This window comes from Phymastichus coffea, unplaced genomic scaffold (genome assembly GCF_024137745.1).
Source record: "Phymastichus coffea isolate CEN01 unplaced genomic scaffold, Cenicafe_Pcof_1.1 PCOF00082, whole genome shotgun sequence".
Taxonomy (NCBI): Eukaryota; Metazoa; Arthropoda; class Insecta; order Hymenoptera; family Eulophidae; genus Phymastichus; species Phymastichus coffea.
Window position 1 is genome coordinate 905117 of NW_026706893.1, and position 22191 is coordinate 927307.

The 22191-nt window shown below is 38.8% G+C and overlaps 1 protein-coding gene across 3 annotated transcripts in view; it reads right to left on the reverse strand.

Annotated features, from left to right (window-relative positions):
• The window catches only part of LOC131668685 (KH domain-containing, RNA-binding, signal transduction-associated protein 2-like), an 85460-nt gene that overhangs the window by 26826 nt on the left and 36443 nt on the right, over positions 1-22191 (reverse strand). For all 3 annotated transcript variants that reach the window (XM_058943052.1, XM_058943051.1, XM_058943053.1), the window contains exon 2: positions 17446-17567. In XM_058943052.1, coding sequence (XP_058799035.1) covers positions 17446-17567 — 122 coding nt within the window. The remainder of the gene's footprint in view (positions 1-17445; positions 17568-22191) is intronic.

The following is a 22191-nucleotide window of genomic DNA, read 5'->3' on the forward strand; positions in this document are numbered from 1 at the left end:
GTCTGACGTTTATGCCGCTGCGATGGTAATTGGATTCTTTTTTCGAATAGAAACACGCGTTCGCTGCATTTCAATTCAATTTTCTGAACAAGAAAAAAAGAAAAACTTTCTCTTTGATTTCAACCTGTTTCTATTCCGCTCTGAAAATAAAAGTTTTCCATTTCAGTGTCGAGCGTTCGCTCTAATACAAATGACTTTACTCAAGCGAACGGAAAAAGATAGATTACTAGGCGAAAAATAAAAATTAACGCGATAAATATTAATTTGAAATTGAACTATTAGATTGCCGAGGGCAGCTTTACTCCAATGAAACTTTTAACTCGACCAAGCAAACTAATACAAAGTAGTCTGTCTTTCTTTCTCGCTTACGATGCAAACATTGTAAAGCATTTCACTAAGTTAATGCGCAAACTAATTCCGACGAGACGTGTAAGTTTACGAGTCTAATTAGGAGATGCGCGTCAAAAGAAGGAATACGTGATTGCACGAAAAGCAGTGCGCGCCAGAGCTAACAAGATGCACGAGTATTTCTCGCATACTCTGGCCGTATGAAAGTCCCTGTTGCGCGTTTTCGTTTGAACGCGCGAATCTGACGAGAAAAAATGAAGTGACATCGGTAAACTAGTTATTTTCCTTCGATCCTTCGCGAGGCACAAAACTCGCTCAACTTTGTTTTCTCCTTCCTGCACGTTAACGAATAATTTGGCAAACGATTATCACCTCGATGCTTGTTCTTTTTTGCGCTCGCCTGCAGAAGGAAAAAAAACGACAACTTTACTTGTCTTCGTCGTCTAATTCGCACGTGCTTTTAACGGCGCATCGCTTGCACGTCGCAGCCTTCGCAACTCTCTGGCACTCCAACGACACTTGAAATCCTCCCACGAAATATATATTACGTTACAGCGCCGTTTTGAAATCTAGCCACTCCGAAGACTCTTAAGCCCCATATACGAGCAAAGTTAAATACTTGGATGGAAAGTCGTCGTGAAAGATGAAATTTCCTTCTAGGCACATTTAGATACATACCAAAAAAGTTGCGCAATTTCTTTCTGATTTTCCTTATTGGTTTACGCGGATTTGATTGAAAACCAACTCTTCAAGGTAATAATACTAAAATTCGAAATTTTGTTTTTCCGTTTGACAAAGTCAGTAGACTTTCCGCGCGTGCAATTATATCTTGGGGCATTTCGAAGCGAGTATCAAATATAAGTAAAACTCTAGTGAGCGTTGGACTTGTTATTCGAAATGAACGCCAAGCATTAATAGTCAAATTAAATTTGAACGAGCTTACCTCTTCAAAACAAGTTGTGTTTTCATTTGGCCTTCATGCAGCGAAGGAGCGCGAATAAGGTAGAAGAGTTGAGCGAATGCAACTTTGAAAAATAAAGAAAGAGGAATGAAAAAAGGGGGAATAAATGCCGACAGCAAGGCGGCGACTGGTAGTAGGAGAGCTCGGGTGACGGATTGTGCGGTCAGACTCGCGGAAATAAATGCTCGCACGCCGAGGAATTTTAATGAAGTCCGCCTATTGCAAGCTGCAGCCGCGCGTACACTCGTTATTTGCATTAATTTTAAAATCTTTCGCCAACCATGCGCGGCTGGGCTGAATTTTTTCTCTAGCTAGCTCGCTTCCTCGACTGGTCCTGTGCATTTCAGCTATCTCGCGCGCGCGACTAGTTATTTTACGAGAAGCTTCAATAATAACGCACATCCGTGCGAGCAAACTCGTCGTTGAGCAAAAGCGACATGTCTTTTGCGAACGTTGTTTCTTTCGCATTCGGCTTTCTGCGCGGCCTCAAGAATGGTATTACCGGTTACGAGCGGCAAAATTAACTGTTAATGAAGTAATGTTTTCGACGATGGTCATGGGCATCGCGCGCGCAGAGGTAATTTGAAAACGCGAGCTCGTCAAAGTAAAGGATGGCACGAAGAGCTCGCCAATCGTTAGAGACCCTTTTTTTCCTTGATCTCGCACGCTAGCACAAACAGCGTAATGACTTTTCTTTTGACCCATATCCAAAAGCCTCAATGTTATGTCGACGAACCCTCGCGTTAACGACGCTAGAACCGCCGCCGCCGCCGCTTAATCTTCTTGAAAGCCAACGAAAGAGAATTCAGTTCGCCTGGCAAACTTTCATTCGCGCACTGATTTGTCGAAAACAAATCAAGTGATATACTACATTGGATAATCCACTGGCGAGATGTTTAATATCGGCATCGCGAAATAACTGGCGATATTTGAGATTACCGAGGCAGTTGGCTCGATAAAAGTTTGGCTGAAATTTAATCTGGAGTGGTGTGAAAAGTAGATGGAGTTGTAAAAAGTTGCGGCGGCAGCGCAAGCATTAAAATTCAATCGGACGAATAATATGGAAATGCGGCGTAACAAAACTATCATTATTAGTTTGTCCCAATTCTATGCGAATGTCGCTGTCTTTTCCTCTCCCGGATTTGGATGTCAGCCGGCGAGTGAGAGAGAAAGAGACGAGAAAGGGCGGCTAAAGTACGCGACATCTGCTTGGCACTTACAACTTTAGCGATTTTCGTCGGCTCCTCCTGCAGCACGAGCAGCCGCAGCTGACGGCTCGATATCTCTCAATAAGTCGAGCTCTCAACGCCTCGTAAAGAAAACAGAAAGGGGAGAAATGTCCGCGTGAGAACAAATAATTGCAATGACGGCCCATCGAAAGCAAAAGGTGTTGGCTGCATAGAATCGAATTTAGCTTAGCTTGGCTCGGCTCTGCTCGGCTCGGCGGATAAACAAGAAGCTCGCGAAGCAACGACAGACGTACACGTAATCTACTCTCTGGACTCTCGTCGCAGTTGGCAAACAAGCGCAGTAGGCCTAGACTCGTCAGCGAGCGAGACTCGTAAATATGGCAGAGCCAGCAAATTGGATAGCGCACGGGGGCCTCGAATGGCTTTCTCTCGCTAGCTCACAAAGGGACTGCACACGCGGCGACGACGGTGTAAAGCCCCGCCCCTCTTGCCGCCGACCAACTCGTTGGCCCAGCACTAAGCGATACACAAGCTGACGAGCTGTTCTCTCTCCGGTTCGCCGTAGCTGCCCCAGAGTCAGCTGTGTGTTTTCAAAGTGCGCAAGCGCTGCGTGCGCTTGATTAAACCTGCTGCCGCTGCCTGCGAACCGGGCATATTTATCTAGAAGGCGGCGCAACTTTTTAAGTACCACCATAAACAACACCAGCCTCTCTACTTCTGCATTATTCCGATACATCGCTTTTATTAGCCACTATAACTTGCGTTCTCTCGCTCTTTTCTTCCGAGGCAATGAATTTCAATGGGGGGCCCGCTGTTGCTGACACTGGACTCTCATGACCATGGGAGGCGTGCGCCAAGCTCAAACTTCACAGCGATTTTCATACACGGAAATCACATTTTTTTTTAGTTATTCGCCTCTCAATATCGCCGGCTCTTTCCTTCGTGTTGACTTTTACGCGCCTCAACTGAGTTTCCTACTGTTATCTATTAGCTGATTGCACCGAACAAACAATGTAGAGCTTGAGGTTTGTACTCTCAGTTCGAGTGGCTGGCCAAACATCGATTATCACTACTTGCCATGCTAAATATGCTCATGATGCACTTCCAAACTTATTAGGTTTATACACTGTTTTACAAAATCATATTATGAGAGCGACAGTTTACCGACGGGGGCGGGCATAGATTTGAATAAAATCTTAAACGGAATAATTATTAAAATGTACAATAATTATGATCAGTCGATTTTCAGCACTCAAAGATCTGAGCGTGCTTCTCATGTGAATATTTTGCAAAGAAAGCTTATGAAATATGCAAAAGCTTCTTCGCAAGGAATGCAGACTTCAAGTGCATAAAATACAAGATTCATAAACAATGTTTTTATTGCATCGATGAGTTGTATATTTTAAAAAGTATCTAGTATTTAATTGATTGACACTTTTATCAGTTGGCCATATTCCGACGAAACGAAAATTCATTTGTAAAATATAACACTCGATTATTATTGCAAGACTATGACGCCTACGCATCACGCGGTTAATTGCCTCGTGTGGAATTGGTGGGAAAGACATCTCTAAAACAAGGATACGCGGCCGAGTGGGTGTGCAGAACAATAATCATAAACGACGAACGGCGCACCGTACTGCTGCAGTACGTCGCGCGATTGACAATCAGGCTACGGTGTGTTCGGTTTACCGCCAACGCGCGGTCGACGATTTGTCATGCATCATTTTGCGCTACGCATTTCTCCTCCCTCTCCATCCCTTAGGGGACATCTCGCAAATATAGCTTCTAAATCAGCAGCAGCCACCGTGTAACGAGCCGCTCTCTATTTACATTCATTTACGGAGGTAATGCGCGGTGTCGAAAAAGCTTTGACGATCGCGTGTACTTTTGCTTTTAGCCTGCCAGAATCGTGGTGGACAACCGCTCAAACCATACTAAATTCATATATTTAGAAATGCAACATAATGATAAAAATGGAGAGAGAGGGAGAGAGAGAGAGAGAGGGGGGAGAGAAAAAGCAGCTTATGCAGCCGTCAACTCGTTAAAAAAGTTTATCAACTATCGTGATTGGTTCTTAATTTTAAAATCAGCTCAGGGAAAACTCGATAAAACTTCATAAGCCGATGCCTGAGACCAACGGACGACGAGCGACGCGACGGAGGAGTTCAATATTCTTAAAAGCAAAATGAATTGCTGCTATAGGGGGTGAATGTGGAAGGAGGTATTTCCCGTATAGCCTTACATAAGGCTAAACGGGAGAAAGAGAAGAAAATTTGTTAGATCGATCACTCACAAGGAAATCCATCCCCCTAACCCAACCTCACTGATTTTAATATTATTGTGATATGTTGTATATTATAGAAAAATAAGTAACACATGTTTTTTTATTTGCTGGAAAACATTTTGAGGGATGAAATTCATCCTCAAAGTCCACCCTTTAAAAATTAATTTTGCAATTTATTTTGAGTTCTAATTAACATTTTTGTAATCAACTCACGATAATATTTTTTCCAGTTTTTCTGGCTCATTTAAAAATTTGTTTTAATAAAAATCGGCACAAAAATGGTAGAATTGTTAATAAAATAAATAAGGATTACATCCCTTAAGATCGGAACTGCATGCACTAGTTCCACGTTTACATGAAAAGTGAAATGAAATTTATATCATTGTAAAATATCAATTAGAAGTTAAGATAAATCTCAAAATTGATTTTTGAGGGTGGACTTTGAGGGCGGATTTCACCCGCTCAAAGTGTTTTTACGCATATAAATAAGAACACATTACTTATTTTTCGATGATCTACAACATATCAAAAGAATATTGAAATTTGAGACGTCGGGTTTTCACAAACTGAGCCTACTTACGTCATGATGCAATACATAATGCCACGAGCATTTGCAATTTTATTAGTTTTGTCATTCGCGCGCGTTCTATCGCGCTCACACAAAGCCACTTTGAATAGTTTTCCGCAGCCTCGAGATTGACGCATTAAAAAACTTTTCAGCACGATTGTTTCCCATTGCGCATTTGCAAGCTAAGTGGAACAATGTCAAGTCGCAACATCTCGAAATATCGAAGATTTTTGCCTTACTTTCAAAACAGCAGCGTCAAACGTGAGAAAGCCATTATGCTTTATTTATCAATTGAGGAGTAAATTGGATACGATTGCCGATTTAATAACTTTGGCTATGTATCCACAAACATCAAATAAAATACGAGGAAGGTAAACACAAACTACGTATATACTCTAGAACGTAGTAAACGATCTCATCAATAGAGTGTAGCACAAGAATTAAATTGCCAAATAAACAAGTTTGCTTGATGAACCAAGTTTCTCCGGAGGAAAACATCAATAAAAAGAAAGCCAAATAAGAAAAAAAAATAAAAATAAAACTAGAAAAGAAAGTTAGGAGGCAGGTAAAACCCAGAGTAAGTACTCACGTAGAACCATGGCGGGAAAGGACGTGACTGGGAGCTTGCGTGAGATGAATTAACGTTTTTTCTCTGCTCTGCCGTAGCAGCGCGCGGGAGCGGCTCCCGTCGATTCCAAATTACCGACGGGGATCGAGGTGTCAGCCGCCCGCGCCAGCTACGGTTTCTTTGCGGCTCGCAACCACCACCAAATCCCGCGGCAATCGATAAATCTCCAGAGAACTGCAGTAGCGCACAAGACGTGAAAAAAATTTGATTTAAGAGCCAGGTGCAAGCACAAAGAATAGACTGTACCGACCTGCGCCACTCGATTCACCTTCCAAGCATCATTTGTCAGATTTGTTTACTTTTTTCCAGTGCTTTGATGCATGAAATTCGGTCATTTTTTCCCTTGTAGTGTATTCATTGTATTTCTAATAGAATTTTTTCATCGCAATCTGAAATGCGTTCAAGTGTTTTACAACTTCAATAACTTCATAGTGCTTTTCTCGATTGGTTGAACACCTTTGCCGGGTGGTGCCACATTTTATATTTTAAAGCTCTGCAATATGAACTAGCGAGCTTACAAAGAGTTTAAGAAAAGCTTTTAAAAAGATGTATAGTTTGAAAAAAATTACTAAAAAATTTAGAGTAATTTTCTTCTTGCGCGAAAATTTTTTTAAATTAAAAGTTCAGCGGACGGACTGTAATTTATCGTGAAAAACCAATAATACAATATAAAAAGTATTGTTGGAAAATCTTTTCTATTTTCCATTGTTTTATTTCAATAATGAGCACAACAACAAAAGCATTATATTTAATGAAGCGTGTTAGTTCCTGGGCTTTGTTGTAAGCTAAATAACTTTGAAAAGTAATGAAAAACTCGGCGAGCGTTTATTCAAATTCTTTACTCCGGTTCTGTGCAAACGAATCCGAGTGGCTCGAATGAGATGAGGAGAAAGAAAGAGAGAGAGAGAGAGAGAGAGAGAGAGAGAGAGAGAGAGAGAGAGAGAGAGAGAGAGAGAGAGAGAGAGCTGAGTGTAAGCTCGCGCAATGCGTGGTAATTAAATATTCTTTATGTGAGAGCGGCTAATTATCGAAGCCGAAAAGATGTGGATAAAGAGAAAAAACTACATTTTCATTGGAATTTTCTCGGGCAAGAGATCTAAAATGAGGCGCGATTTTTACGTTCATTTGTAGCCAAATGTTACGTGTACGGTTAACCAGTGGGTAAAATCGATTTACTTCTTCTTTTATTTTATAACGGAAATTGCTTGCGTCTCTTAGTATCGTATCGCTTTATTAGAAATCTGATCTTCGTTACAGGTAGTTGTCATTCGTTATCTGACTATTGAATCATTTTTATTCAACATTTGGTAAAAATAATGCTTCGCATTCGTGACTGTATCGGCCAAAATTTTATTGGACATCTAGACTTTAATAACTAATCGGCCATAATCGGCCATTTCTGCACAAATTCATATATTAACATATTTACAGCGCTGTCGAAAACTTCATCAGTGACTTCATAAATCTTTCTTCACCTAGCTTTCCACACTATTTGGTAAAGATGTATTAGGATTACAGGAGCTTTGATTCTACCGCCATCCCTATTACAAACTGTGGAGAAACATATTGCCTCCAATCTCACTTCGACATGATGTATTGGATACCAATAAGTGCGTTATTAATGGTGGGATACAAGTTTTACTAATCAACACAACTTACGAAGGTACGTGACTGGCATCCACTCTAATTATAATCAAGATTTCATTGCCAATTTTTTTCCACTTAATCAGAAATTGTGATATGAAAAATTCTTAACGAACTATAACATGATTAACCTCCGTTATTGAAATGAAATTATGCATTTATATGAAACGTTCATTAGTATAAATGTAATTAAATGCAAAATTAGTAAAGTAACAATGTCCTCCAAAATATTGTTGAAATATACGATATTCAATTGACAAGAATAGTCCATATATACAGCGCTTACGTAGAAACTTATCTGAAAGGTAAATAAAAACGTAGAAAAGAAAAACTATATTGAGTAATATGCTAGGCAATATCATTGTGATACGATATTGCAGTGGCTTTCTAAAGCGCTGATAATTTTTTTTTCTGTATAGCAATTTCAAAATTTATCTCACATTTTTATCTTCAGAAGCGATAACTTCTTTTTTTGTAATTTCATTACTCTATTTTAAGCTTGCTTACCAAAATATGTACATTTGTGACATTTTATTAGTAACTGCAAACATAGTTCTTGTACCGAAGATTAGATACAAAATGTTTTACAAAGTTCTCTGAAGCTAAAAAGATCTATCACAAAGAATTGAATTTCATACTAGATGTATTGCTTTAGATACGTTTTCAATTCTTCGAGTTTTGTTTTAGTATAATTCTACTATTTATTTAATAGTTTTAACACATTTAGTAACAAATCAAAACGCTTAATTGTACTATTCCATTAAACAATGTATTTTGGATAAACGAAAATAATTTAGCTAACGTTTTAGAAAACTTTAGCTTAGCGCAATAAAAACGATTATACTCTAAGCGAATAATGAAATCATCAAGGAGAGAGGAATCGTGTTTATAGAAAGTGCGTATTTCATCAAACATTGCCGGTTGATTAAGTCGGTGAAAGATTGAAGTGGTGTTTTGTCGGTAGCAAACGAAGCGATCAGCTAGCCACAGTGTTGGATCACAGGCCATTAAGCAGGCAAATGTTTTGCGTGACAGTCTGTTACGGGGTGGTTAGAAACTCTAGAGCACGGCTTTTCCCTGCTCGTAAACCTTGCACAAGTGTGCACGTTGCTCTAATGTGAAACTCGGATAGTTTCTTCCTCTACGCGGAATTAACGTTTAGCTGAGAGTGACTTGCCTTCAATGATGAAAACTTAATGGCAGCGTGAAAAAAGTTCCGAAATCGATGGCTGCTCCAGCTCAAAAAAAATATACATGCAAAAATTACGACAATGGTTATTTTTCTTTTGAATTGAACCTTGCTCGTTTATAAAGAACATACCAGTTGAATAACTTAAAGGAAAAAGGAAAATTAAGGTTGGCCAAAAAAACTCTGTGTGTGTGTGTGTGTGTGTGTGTGTGTGTGTGTGAGAGAGAGAGAGAGAAAGTAGGAGCTCTTAAACAAAACTCGAAGAGAAAAAAAGCCGGTAAAATGAAAGGTAAAAGTAAGAAGAGAGAGAGAGAGAGAGAGAGAGAGAGAGAGAGAGAGAGAGAGAGAGAGAGAGAGAGAGAGAGAGAGAGGGAAGGAGAGAGAGACGTGGACGAGTAAAAAGAGGATGGCGACAGTATCCAAGAAAGAAAAGAGGGGTTATAAAGTCACAGCAGCGTGAAAGTGTAGGCTGCCTTTTTAGTTTGAACCTACCAACGCCCCCCCCCCCATCATCTCTTTCTATCCCTGTATGTTCAAAGTCCAAAAGCCTTAGCTGGCTTCGATAAAAAAGGATTTTCGGCATGTGCTCTCTTACTCACTCTCTCTTTTTGGTGCAGTCAGGTCACGAAAGCCATATCATCCGCTATAATATAAGTAGCCCAATTTCGGTATCCGCGGCAGTAGAGCGTTGTACGAACGAGCGCCCGGAAAAGTCTCCCTAGAGACTTCAATAGAAACAGCAAATTCTGACTAATAAAATCATTTAAGTTGGACAGATGGCTTCTTATCAGCGCTGCGGGGTTACGAAACTATTCGATCTTTTCCCCTCTTTTGACTATAACTTAGCAAATCTGCTCGCCAGTTGTTACCGAGTTGTCATTTTCGATTTCAGCAACCCTGCCCTGGTAATTCGGCAAATAAAATTTCGAGGCTCGTTGCTTTTGAATTCAACTGAAAAGTTTTGGATTATCCTTTTCCGGCGCCAAGCAGCTTCCCATTGGGCCACTTGTTGACAGTATAGCCCGTTCAAAATGAAATGATGATATTATACCGGAAAATAGAAACTCAATATCCGAGAAAGCATCAGCTGCGTTCCATTTCCACGTACGACTTTACAATATTTGAAGGCAATAGAAAACCACATGTACAAGTATAAACACTTGTAACCTCTCGTGCCTACAAACTTTTAAACGAACACAACAGGAAATCATTGTCATTAATCAGAATGCGCGCGCAAAACAATGTTCATACCGACGTGTGGCGCTAATCACCGCGTGGATAGGCGACTATCGACTTGCAAGCTCTCGGTGTAGTTAGACAACACACACGAGCGCAACTTCCCCTATTATCGGCTTCACGCTCTACTATTACATGTGTATTTAGCATGCAAGTGTTTGAAAAAAAAAAAAAAAAAATACTATTCACCCGAAACTATAAGTCAAAATTCATCACTTCATTTTCAAGCTCACGCTCGTACGGGAAAAAGACCAACTGTTAAGGAGGTTTATTATCCAATAAAAGAGTGTTCTATAATTATGATCGTTGATACGTACTTCTTTAGTATTTGTTATGCTTGTATTATTTAGTAAAAAGACTATCATTTGAATTGAAAAAAGTGATGTATATACAATTTTTCATTCTTTAAACAACTGTTACACATTTTCCATTAAAATATTTGTTAAATTTCGTATTTCGTAATAAAACATTCAATTAAAAAAAATCTAATTGTTTAAAAATATTTCATGAAAGTGGATTAACGTTGTTAAAAAGACAATATTGAAACATCCAGATGCATTCTGTTGATTAAACACAATCTCGGACGCGAGAGTAACCAAGTCCTAACTAAGTGGATTTTGTAACAAAATTCTAATTGATAGATTTACAAGAGTATAACTCGCAATAATTGCAATAAAATTCTTATTTGCTAAAAATTTAATATAACCCTATCTTGAAAGATAAACGTTATAATGCTTAGTCAATTAAATACCTGTACAACGTAATGCTAACTCGCTCGAGCATGTAATAAAAGCTCAAGTGGACAATTCAAAGTAGGAGTACGCTATATGAAATACGACAACATATGACTTTTTCAAATATTAAATTTTATTTGCGTTTTTCAAAAAGAGTATTCCTTAATGATCTACCAGATGAAAATTGAAAAAAGTTAGAGTTCGTACCTCATTAATATCGTAGTTGTGATGAAATCCTATTATTGAAATAAAGTTTTACAAGTGTATAAGTAGATTTAACTCAAAAATGAGATCAAAATGAGTTTCTTCACTCGTTAACGAGGGTAAATCGTATATTAAGGCAATCAATTATTAACTTTCTAGAATACAATATGTACATTTTTCAATCTTTTACCAATTATGATTAAAATAATCAAAGCTGCACTACTACTCATTCGGCGGCAATGGCTTACAGTGATACATAGCGGTGGAAGACGAAAAAAATTCTGCGAACGAGTTAGGTTTATATTACATAGTCGCATTAGATTCAGCATTCTGACGTTCTCTCTATCGAGTATTGCATTGAACTTTTAATACAATACTCGACAAGAACTTTATTTCAATTCTCACGAATTGGATTCTTGATGCATGAATTTATCAATCGGAATTTCGTTACTCGATCCATTCAGTTAGAATTTTGTTGTTCTCTCGTTCGAATCAGACTTCTATGAACAGAACGCATCGATAATTACATAATAGCTTTTCACTCCACATTATCTTCCACTTGAGCACTTACCATTGCAAAGTTAGATCAATTATAAAAAATTCCAAAATTTCGATGGAAGTTGTATTAAATGGTGATATAATATGGAAGAAATTAGAACACTGTAGATTCGATCAAGAATGTCAGAAAACTATTTCCAAGTGTGACTTGTGCCCCTTTTCAAAAGTACCACAGATATAATTAGTGATTTGATCTTCAATCTCAAGTAAGTTAGGCATTGACTTGTATAATTTGGGTCAGATTCAGGTCTGATGAACTAAACTAAACAAACCTCATTCTCTGATAAGTGCCCATATGCTGCTGGAGCTGCAAACTCCATTTGACGCAACGAGCAATTGACGCAACGAGCAAGAACAACCGTTCAGAAAACGCAGCTTCTAGCATCGTAGCTGTTGTACCAACGGTAGCAGCTTCACTAGCCACACGCAAACTCAAGACTAATTATTCGTATGAACGGTGGCGGATGCATCGCTCATGCGACTAACAAGCACTTCATGCTCGGCTATTTAGCCGAAGAGATAGCCAGAGCTAGTTGCAGTGCGTGTGCGAGCAATTAGTACATTACATGTTCAGCTCGACGAGTATCCGTAGACCGATTAACGGATCGATCATCATCAGGCGTTATACGCCTCGACTACGACTACTCTACCTCTCGGACGATTAATCAAAGTCGCTTACTCGCCGCTTCTCTGATCACATCTTGTAAGCGCACAGATCGACGTGTGACGCGCCCGCGCTCACTCTCGAATCTGCATCCACGCGCACACGAGCACACGAGGAAAACTTGCGAATTGACATGATCGTGCGCCCGCTCGCCGTTCGTACTTTTACGTGGCGTTGAAAAATTGGAATTTCAAATAATTTCGAAGTTCGCTAACGGATGGGGTTGTCAGTATGCGAAAGCCAAGTTGTCGATGTAATTTTTTATTTCCAGAGTTAACTTTCGTAACGATAAAATTTCTCCACGTGCGATCGTTTTTCTATCCAAGAGCATACAGAAGTCATTAAAAACTTTGCGAATTGTTATAATCGGCGAATTGATATCTCGGTTACTATTACGGTAATGCCAATAACATAGTGATCCTACGTAAGCCGAGACGTAAGAGGGCCGTAAAGTGTACATTTTTTTCTACTCCCTGGCGTCCCGAAATTGCGCGTCGCTGCTATCATAATATGCTAATCCAGTGGTCGCACCCTAGGGCGGCGTAAATATAAGCCGGGCGAGAGAGAAAAAAAATGAAAATTAGCGCTCGCACGCGTCTCCCAAAGTGCTCTCCCGCGAAATGAGACGAATAAAGAGTGCCGAAGGCGCGAGCAAACAGTTTTAATCATTTTTGCATTCCGGGGGGAGCAAATTCAAGCCTCCGGAATTTCGATGCTGCTACGCCAGACAAGTTTCTTCCACTGAGCATACTACCACGTCTATCTCTCTCACTCCCAACGATGATATCTCTCTAACTCTTTGTTTGCATTAACGAGATGCGCCATTTGAATAATTCATTTCGCGTTTGATCATCTTAATGAATCGTATCTGTTTCCACTATTCCAATTATGTAATTTAAATCAATAGTTTGCAGTAATTTCATTATTTCCTAAATTTATGTACTATTTACGCGCTTAGTTTACATTACAAAATTTATATTTAACCCTTTTACTCACGCAATTAGTGCATTCACTTGATTTTCACTGTAAAGTACTATTTTAAGGTTTTCGGGTGCGTTCATTATAAATATGAAGTCACCTTAAAAATTCAAGATCGCAGGTACAATATGACAATCCATAGTCGGCATATTAGATCGGCTGTAATAATTTTCACATATCAAACCAAATAAAGACTTTATTTTCGTCAATATTTTAGTTAGTTTTCATGCTGTTCAATGTCAAAATATTCAACAACATAAAAGCTAACTAAAATATTAAAAAAAATTTTTTTCAGAAATATTGCCTCCTTCCTATAGAATCAATTTCTGCACATTGAGAAAAGGTTCATTTTTCACAATTATAATCGTCACATTGAATATGTATACAGACATTTTTGCGATTTACACGCCAAGAATGTTATTTTGCGCAATCGAACTATAAATGCCAAGCATTTTCGGCACATGTTTATAATAGTATGTTATTGTTAACGAATTAGATCCACGAAAACCTTTTTTTATATATTCATTCCTTACAATATAATTAATATTTACAATTTTACATAAAATAATCATTCTAAATTTGGATCTTTAATAAATTTAAAAATATAACGGAATTTTAACATTATATATAATATTGAACATAAAAATTTTAAAAAAATGAAAAAATTATAGCCGACATATTGGCTCCTGTTACTGTTATGATTAAAAATAATTCATAGCTTATGCAGATATTTTTTGTCAAATTGTTATCAGATTATTTAGTCAAATATTTCCTAACTTATGGAAACCATTGGATTAAGAAATTTGATCCTTCGTATGGAAAACCATCAGAACACACTGAAACTGCAAAATTGTAAAGGAAAGCTGCAACGTAAAACAGTGTTATATCAAAGTTCTCAACGAGTTCGTTAAACTAACATGTTACAAATTCGTTGTAAAATACAAAGAAAAAAAGAGTACGGGACTGAGTAAAAGTAACACCTAAGCTTCTTTGTGCAAACTTTAAAAGAGACGTCAGTCATCTAAAATCCAACTAATGAACGCCGCGAAGTATATTTAAAAGAGAATTTGCAAGTTTTTGGGCGCGATATCAGAGGCAGCAGTAGCATTAGTAACTCGGCTAATTTTCCAGAGAAAAACTTTGTATGAAAGAGCTGTTACATATACACAGTGAGAGGGCACTGAAATAAAGTAAGTCAGAGTTGCCCCCTCAAAAAAACAAAAAACAGACGTGCACAGGCGTAATCCTCGCGTCGTGGCTATCTGTGCATTCATGTATTTGGGTTAACGTACAGAGGCAAGTTTGGCTTCAAACGCATATAACTTGTCTACACGCGCAAAGGCAGATAGCAAGCCGTGAGTATCCAATCGAGAAGCTATCGAAACGATACGCGTGAACGAACTTCTCCGAAATTGAGGTAGCAGCGTCGCGCTATACTGCACAGCTCCTCCTCTCAACCAGCGAGAAAGAAAAAGAGAGGGGAGGGGGGCGAGAGAGTTTACCTTGGCGAAGAAGGGGGTCTCTTTCCGTACTTTAATTGGCGAAACTGGCTTGCCGGGCGAACGACTGAACAGCCTATTTGAGCCTCGTTCAAACCTTGTTAACCGACGTGGCAATTAATAGGGATGGAGAGTGGCTTCTGAGAACCCACGAAACTGTTAAAGATAATCGTCAAAGAAATGCTATGGGGATTTTGTTGGGTAGTTGTTACCGAGAAGAGGCGGCGAGTGATAGTTGCACTGATACATGATGGTTTGCTCAAAGCTTTCAACGAGTTACTTTGGGCTTTTGCCAACAAATACGTCAATCCTAGCTATTCTTTTGTTTCTTTTTTTAATATTCTTTTTGATTTTAAAGTCTCTTTATATATTTATGTAGCATATCAAAATAGATATACTAAATGAAGAAATTTATCTCTGATTTCAGCTGGTGTACGTATGTCATGGGGAAAAATACATTCGATAAATTAATTTAACACAATTGTACTGAATTGATTTAAGTTTACTCAAACTGCTACTTTTAAAATAATTTTTGAAAACTTGTTCTCTTAGCACAACATTGAGCTGTCCCTTGAGTACATGGAAAGTAAATTTTCCAAAAAATTACAGTAATGGCCACTTTAAATCTGGGACGCCGAGGATATTCTACTTTTTTTATATTTTGGCTAATTCTTAAAAATTGTATGGAAAAATTTATTTTTTAATATACGAATTATTATAGCACTGGCACGGTAATTTTTACTTATTAATAACTGAAGAACTTCATTTCAATCGGTACAACAGAGAGACTTCATAAAACAATATAATATCGTACAACCTTATTAGTATCATTGAATAAATCAGACAAGATAGATAGATCAGTGAATTTTTCAACATTTCTTTTCAATATTTGTATCATAAGAATAGATTTCAAAAGTCAGTTGCCGATCTAACTTAAAAGCTTTTCTATCGGGTTTGGAAATACATGCATAATTTCTATTTGTAATATAAAATACCTTGTTGTTACTGACTTGTTTTATACAAATAATTTACTAATTATTTCAACTTATTCCATTAATGATTTGGATGCACATGTATGAAATTTTGCGCCTTTAATTATTAACTTCTAAAGTTATAATATGGACATACATTGATAGCTTTCTATAACGTTATTACATTTGTTTATACTTACATTCATAATATTGAAGTGACTATTCAATTCAAATTAGCAAATGAGTGAATCTGTTGCTTAATTTTGGCAATTAAATCATTTGTACTCATACAAAGAACATTGCAAGTATAACCAATGTAGAAGGATGGTGATTTTACCGTGACGCATCATAAAATTTCGCTGAGTATTATAATGAAAACTATTGCCATACAAAAAATTGTTTTACACAAATCAAGATAAAAATGACGAAGTGTTAATAATTTTTATCGAGTAGCTATAGAGCGTCCCACGATTACCGTTACGCATCGCAATTTTTCTAATTAATTTCACTATAACCTTTCAAAGAATTTTCGTTCCGTGTACTTGTCTCTACTTTTTTAAAATGTCTATTATTATGATAAAATTTTTCTAAATATTAGAATCCTTATTTACTTCACGAACTAATTGCTTCTGATTAAATTTGTAATACTTTCATTGGCAATATATAGAAAATTTATTACGTAAAATATTATACGAAGAAACTAAAAGTCAGTCCAAGTTTAGTTATGCGTTTCGATATTGCATTTTTATTAACTTTTGTAACTTGTGAGGGATTAATGAATCAGAATCCTAATTATACACAATTATGAATACCATACAATTAATACAAAGTAAATTAGCACATGGTTGCATCTAATAAATTAAGTTACTGCAGAAAACAACAGATTCGGATTCATAAACAATTGTAAAATAACAACTCAATGTCGGAATAGAGAGCAGCTATTATCAAAAATTATTTATAAAAGAAACGACTCAACCAACCGTTAGAACGGAAATCAATCCAACGGAATTGGATTGCACTAGTATATCGAATCTTTTCTTTTTCTGTAATATTATATTTACTCGAAGCACAATCAGGGATAGAAATTTCTCCTTCACTATATATATTTCGGTGAGCTATACATATACATGTACGTATTCGTATGTATGTGTGTATATGTACACACACACGCGCGCACGCGCGCACGCACACACAAATGCACACACACGTATGTATATGTGCGTATGTGTGCACGCGTGCGTAGCGGGACCTTAAGCTTTGAAACAATGGCAATAAACTTTACTTAGTTTCAAATTAATTGTAAAAAATTTTATGGTTTACTTTGTTTTAATTATATTATTGAACATTTAGGAGGCGTTTGAAAAGGAAAATATGGCTTACGTCGTAAAATAATGACTGTTTAGCAAAGAAATATTTTAATTAATTCAATCTTTATTGAAATTTATGTCCTCAGGACAAATCTGCTTTTTCAAGATTTTGTAAGTAAATGATATGTGTTTATCCGAAATTGAATGTTCTTCAATAAATATTGCCGTAACATAGCTTCTGAGTGGTTGAATCTTTTTTAAATACTGTTTTACTAAAAGGACTCGATACCAGTTTTTATTTCTTAAATTTATAAACTCTCTATATTCCTTAGATTATACTGATTTCTAATTATATTTTTATTTATTTCCTGTTATTGAATAAAATGATTGAAAAGAGAGACCGAATGAAAGAAGAACAAGCAGCGGGATATCAGGTTGAAGAGAATGAGGACAAATGACTAAAGATACATATAACTCACCTTAGGATGTTCACGAACGGGAACGAGCACCTTGACTGACACCCTAATCGGCTTCTCGCGATAAATGTCGACGTACTTCTGGTCCTTGGTGGTCTTTCCAGAGGCTTGGGTCTTGGAAATCTCTGTAACAAACGAGAGAAGAAACATCGTCCACTTTATTATCTGTCGTCTAGTCTGCGGTAGCGGCGAAAAACGCGTATCGAGCCAGAGGGCAGGGGATAAAGAGGTGAGAGATGGGACTGCGAATGGATGCAGGATCAAGATCAGCGACCAGTCAGACTATTCGTTTCTTCTTTTTTCAAGCGAAGGCCTCTCAGACGCGCCTAAAATGGGATTTAACGCTTCGTGAATCATATCCCTCGCAGCACAGCAAGAGAACTACTCCCACAGGCTTTGTACCCGCGAGATCCCACCCGAGCACTGCCAACACTCGCACATATAGACACACTTATTGAAAAGAAAGCGCCTTGTTCGGGCCATTTGACCCTGTTCTCTCTCTCTCTCTCTCTCTCTCTCTCTCTCTCTCTCTCTCTCTCTCTCTCTCTCTCTCTCTCTCTCTCTCTCTCTCTCTCTCTCTCTCTCTCTCTCTCTCTCTCACTATTCGCCCAATTCGTCGAATCAATGAGGAGCTATGATCTTTCTTTCTCTCTCTCTCTCTCTCTCTCTATGTGTATATATATCTTAAGCTTTGGGGATTTCAGAGCTCTGCTCTGGGACGCGTCCATAAAAACACTAGCAAAATTTATCTCTCCGCACACGCGACTACTGCACTTTGTGTACAGACTGAATTTCACATCCGACCAGAGAAGCAGAATAACTCATTTTAGTTGACAATTGACAATTGATCCGTCGCTTAGTTGCATCACTTTTCGGTCAATGTTTTCTCAAACGGGATCTAGATCCGACGACGACGATCCCGCGCGCTTAACGCTTAAAACTTAACTTTCTAGTTTACCTGAATGATGTATTTCCAATTATTACTTGACGGATTAGAGTCTACGGCAATCAAAGCTCGCGCGCACTCAACTTGCTTCGGTACTTTATGCTTGCGCGCTACTAGAAGCTCTCCCGGAGCTTTCAATCAGCGCCAGCGCCAGTAGGACCAAATCCTCGCCTGAAATACCGAGTGTCTCTCTTATCGGCTAATCAATTGTCTCGTCGATCATTAAATATATCGAACGTGCTTAGCGCAGAACGCTATTTCCTTTTTCGACGGATAGGAAACTCCGCTTTGAAGTTTTGTATATTAACTAAAAAAAGGATACTTCCTGTAGTTCTCTTGAGCATCGTTAGCGCAACTTTTTTTCTTTTTATTCCGAGGCAAATTTTTTAAGCGATTTCCAATAAAGAGTTATGCACTAACAGTCCAGACATGTTCGGATATATCTATTAGTACATTATCGACAAGCGAGGTCGTCGTGTTTTAAAGTCGCCTCAGCCGCATACGGCGATAAGGCGGCAGGCGCCACGAATGAGACTTGAGGGAAGAAAAAAAAGAGAAGAGAATCGCGTCGATTCGTCGTCACTGCGCGCGAAATCACAATGGGCTGATCAGGCGGACCGGAGCGACAAAGGACTACCACTGCCATCCGATTCTTTTACGTCCGGTAAAGCCGGGGGGGGGGGGCGAAGCAGCAGAAGCTGATAAAAATTCTTTGAAAAGATTCGCTGTTTCGCGCCTCGCGGGACTGAACCTCGGAATTCCGAGAGTTGCCTGGGATGTACTCCAGGCTACCGCCACGCGGTTTCAACGCGACCCCTTACACCTCAGCGCTTCACTACTACCTTTTTCTCTTTTCCTATTCGAATTCTTTTCCCGGCTGTCGTTTTACTATATATCTTATTTTCTCTTTCTCTTTGCTCTTACTTACAGCGCCGCTGTGCTGCCTTTTTTCGCGTCTTTTTTCGATGTCTTACTACGGCTTCGTTTATATGTGGCGTTTTTTTTCTTTGAGCTGCTTATTGAATATTGCGGGAATTCTTTCTTGTAAATTGTGTTTCAAAGGTACTTGAATAAATTCAGTTGAATATAAATTTGGAAGATTGTTTATTTTTTGACAATTGAATGAAAATTGAATGAAAATTTGTATTTCATAGATATTTCGTAATTATCCAATTTCGAAATCGGTCGCCAAATATAAACTGTAAGATGCACACGCATTGTGATACTGACAAATTACCACAAACGGCCGACCGAAGCGTGACTCTACTACTCGAAACGCCGTTCAGTGAAACATCGCAAGAAAGAACAAAAATAGAAAAAAAGTAGACAAAGTGGTGAAGAGAAGGCAAGGCTAAAGCGTAGGCTAAACCGCGGATTATAGCACTTGCCGCAGTGAAAAGCCACCACATAGAGGTGGCTGGCTGTGCGGTGGACTCTCGGCGCGCTCTATTTTCCACGAAGGGTGTCACGTGTGTGCAGAGCGCGGAGAGCAGCGGAAAACGCTTCAAAGAGAAGATGACGAGGAGGAGGACGACGAGGAGGAGGAGGAAGAGGAGCAGCAGCAGCAGCAGCAGCAGCACGAGGACGAATCGCGCACGCGAGTACTTTGGACGACTATCTGAAAAGTCGTGAAGATATCGTGACAGTTCGCTTGCTCGCGAGAGAGGCAGGCAGCTTATCTTCTTGGCCCGAGGCTTCGTATAAATCGAGCCAGCATCCGCCCGCCGGATTATGGCATTGGCGCTTTTATGGCCAGGAGAGTCGCCCGCAAACAACACACCGTGACACAACCACGATCACAATGGCTCTTTACGGCCTCGTGCAAAAGTAATACTCAAGTACAAGAAGATAAATTAGTTATTTTATTATGTGTTCCTTCGTAGCCCCTCCCTATACACACACACACACACATATGCGCGTGCAGCGATCGCGTGTATCAAGGTTTTGTCGACAGCGGAACGGACAGTTTTTATGCTCGGAACCATCGACTGACAAAACATTGCAAATATTTTCGCGGAAAAATTGTCATTTACATTTATGAATGTCGATGTTGCGATCAGCTCAGCAGAGAAGCACGCATTTTGTATAAAATTTTATGTCATTTTTATTTACAGGTAGATATATTTAATCAGATACTGGACAGGAGGGTTTTCGATTTTTAATTGAATCACCAACGTACTGCCGCGTATCATATTCAATATACTTGTCACAAAAAATATTGAAAACTCTTGGTTGGTTATTCATATGCAAATAAGTCGGTAGAAATAATTCGCTGCACATTTTCGCATGAAAATCAGTTTCACATGGAATCTGAGAATCAAAGTTTGCAGCAAATTAACCTTATGTATATTATAAAATTTTAATTAAATTTTTTATGAAATAGAAAACATAAAGCATCATGAATATCAAATTTAATTCAGTGCGGTACTTCACATGAATATAATTAATAATCCATTTTACACAGGCGAGTGGCTTATTATTCTGTTGATACAACCGTTAAAACTCGTGTGAAGGGGATCATGTCACGTAGGAGCAGAATATTTAGCGAAGGATAATTTTGTCAAATGCAATCCTTTGCGAAAACTGAACTGAAATTTACAGTAACTAGTGATACAAACAATCGAATACAAAGTAACAATAATTATCATCGATTTCGATATCCGAACAGTCTGAAATTTATAGAGTTTATCTAGAAAAAAAAAAGTACAAGTACGAGTGAAGTAGCGAAGCCAGCGATATCTGGAAAAAATAAAGTAGCAGTTAATCGTGCAAAAATACGTGAGGAAGGAGCAGAGAAATTCTCTCTCTTGGAATAACACTGGTGTGGCGCGAACAAGCCATACTTTATAATACCGAACCAGGCTTTATCCGCGAACAAAGAGCAGAGTCATACCATTACATTCTTGTGCATAGTTTCGGCCAAAACTTGCGGCAGTCGATATTTATTTGCCTGAGAGAGGGCCGGGGGGGGGGAGCGTCCGTTCCCGGTCTTCGTACCACTACAGACGCCACGGGTCAATAGATACATATGTACGAACATTACCCTCTCTCTGTAGCGACGTATATCGCTTGTTTTTTTATTCTCGAGGCCAACATGATCGCTCGTACACCGGATTCAAACGCTCGGTACCGTTGGCTTACCCATTTTTCCACGAGCATAAAAATACAAAGCACCTTTTTTCATATTCTTCAAGCGCTACTATAAGGCACAGCGCCGCTGATGTTCACGAGCGAAAGTGATCCGCGCTTGTAAAGTTTTCGACGTTTTCCACGCGCGAACAGCTTCCGAAAGAGATGAGCATGAAAAAATTCATCTCTTTATCAATAGCATGGCGACGCCATTAAGGTACTACTCTCTAATAATTTCCAATCGCCCACGGGCGTGAGGATTTTAAGGGGAGCTCGTAAAAGTGGCGCGACTAGCAGAAGGCGCAAGAGTGCTTGGATAAAAGTGGTCGAGTGTGTAATTCTCGGTGACGCGCTCACGTTTTATCGCTTTTCCTGCTGTATATAGCATAGCCCCGCAAAGAAAGTCGCCCAGGGATGGTACGCTCTTTTTTCTATTTGTTAGCTTGCCTCGGGATTGCCTACTACGACCATTACCTTTCTTCAGCAAGTCGGAAGCGCTGGTTTTTGTCGCCACTGTTACGTACTGCTTCAGCACGCAAGAGCTATATTAATGCTACAAATCGAAATTTACGGCTCACCGCCTAAAAGCATCCATTCAATACCATCATAAAATACACGAAGCTTCTAATGTTGATTCAGTCGTTAACATGCTAACTCGTTCGAAGAGTCTAACT